Source organism: Orycteropus afer, unplaced genomic scaffold (assembly GCF_000298275.1).
Source record: "Orycteropus afer afer isolate SDZICR_OR568_19922 unplaced genomic scaffold, OryAfe1.0 scaffold00376, whole genome shotgun sequence".
Lineage (NCBI taxonomy): Eukaryota > Metazoa > Chordata > Mammalia > Tubulidentata > Orycteropodidae > Orycteropus > Orycteropus afer.
The window spans coordinates 1,817,493-1,818,766 of record NW_006921963.1 but is presented as its reverse complement, the minus strand read 5'-3'; the positions used below and the strand labels follow the sequence as shown (position 1 = coordinate 1,818,766).

General features: G+C 36.3%; 1 protein-coding gene across 1 annotated transcript in view; it reads left to right on the top strand.

Moving 5' to 3' along the window:
- The window catches only part of OTOA (otoancorin), a 117,837-nt gene that overhangs the window by 48,751 nt on the left and 67,812 nt on the right, over positions 1–1,274 (top strand). The window contains exon 10 of the mRNA XM_007953194.1: positions 623–626. Coding sequence (XP_007951385.1) covers positions 623–626 — 4 coding nt within the window. The remainder of the gene's footprint in view (positions 1–622; positions 627–1,274) is intronic.

The window sequence follows — 1,274 nt, the reverse complement described above, 5'->3', positions numbered from 1 at the left end:
CTGTAGAGATACCACCTCGGAAACCCAAGGAGGGGTTGCTATGAGTATATGAGTTGGGATTGACTCTATGGCAGTGAGCATGAGAGAGAGAGAGAGAGAGAGAGAGTTTTTGGCTTTGGAAAGTTTCATTATCACCTGTCTTGGTGATTTTCTTTTGAGGTCTATCATATTTGGGTTTCATTGAGCTTATTGAATACATTTCTTGTCTTTCATGATATTAGGGAAAATTTCTTTCAACAAATCTTCAACAATTTTCTCAGATTTTGTTTTTCTTCTTCTTCTTCTTTTTTCTTTCTCCTGTTTCTTCCTGTTCTGGAATTCCAGTCATAGGTAAGTTATTCTTCTTGATGGTGTCTCACATAATTCACATCATTCTTTTTTCTGATTGTTCCTCCAACAGATTAGTTTTAAGATATTTGTCTTGCATTTCATTAATTCTGTCTGCCCTTGATTAAATTCTACTCCTTTACCATTCTAATGCATTATCTATTTCTGAAATGTTAGTCTTAATCTTTTAGATTTCTATTTGCTGTTTTTATATGGTTTCTAACTTTCTATTTATTTTATCAATTTCTTTTGTATTGTTTTTGTTTTCCTTGATCTCTTTCTTAATCTTTTGAAGGACTGTAAGTATAATTCTTTTGAATTTCTTATCAGGTCATTCCAATAGCATTTATCTCTCCAGAAGATATTCTGGCCCTATATTTTTTGTCACTTGCTCGAGCCATCTTATCCTTTTTTGTGTGTGATTTGAAGTTGTCTGTTGTCTCCAAGATGTAATGTTATCATATTAATTTGTTGGTTGTATGTTGGTTTTCTTCACCCTGAATTCTTGTTTTGTGATTTTTTAAAATATACCCAACAGTTGGGCCAGTGTGCTACTCTGGTTGCTAGTTTGCCAGCACTGGAATGCTCACCACCTTTCTCTGGGTGAATTTGATAGCAAGTGGGAATTTGTTCATGAGTGTCTAATTGCTGGTCATATAGAGCAGGCAGGATGGGTGTTGGTTGCTGTCTGTTGTTGATCCAATGGTGCTAGAGTGGGTGGTGGTCCTTGTCCAGTGGGAGAGGCAGCAGGTGTGATGAGTTATGGCTTGGTGGGATCACTAGTTCTTGACTGATGGGGAAAAACAAGGAGGGAGGAGGGAGAAGAAGAAAAAAAGAAAAGAGAAAAAGAAATAAATAAGAGGCAAAGAGGAAGAACTAAGAAGAGAGGAAAAAAAGAAAAAGAAAAAAGTGCTGTATGGTACTGGTATAAGTTCTAGCTGTCAGCC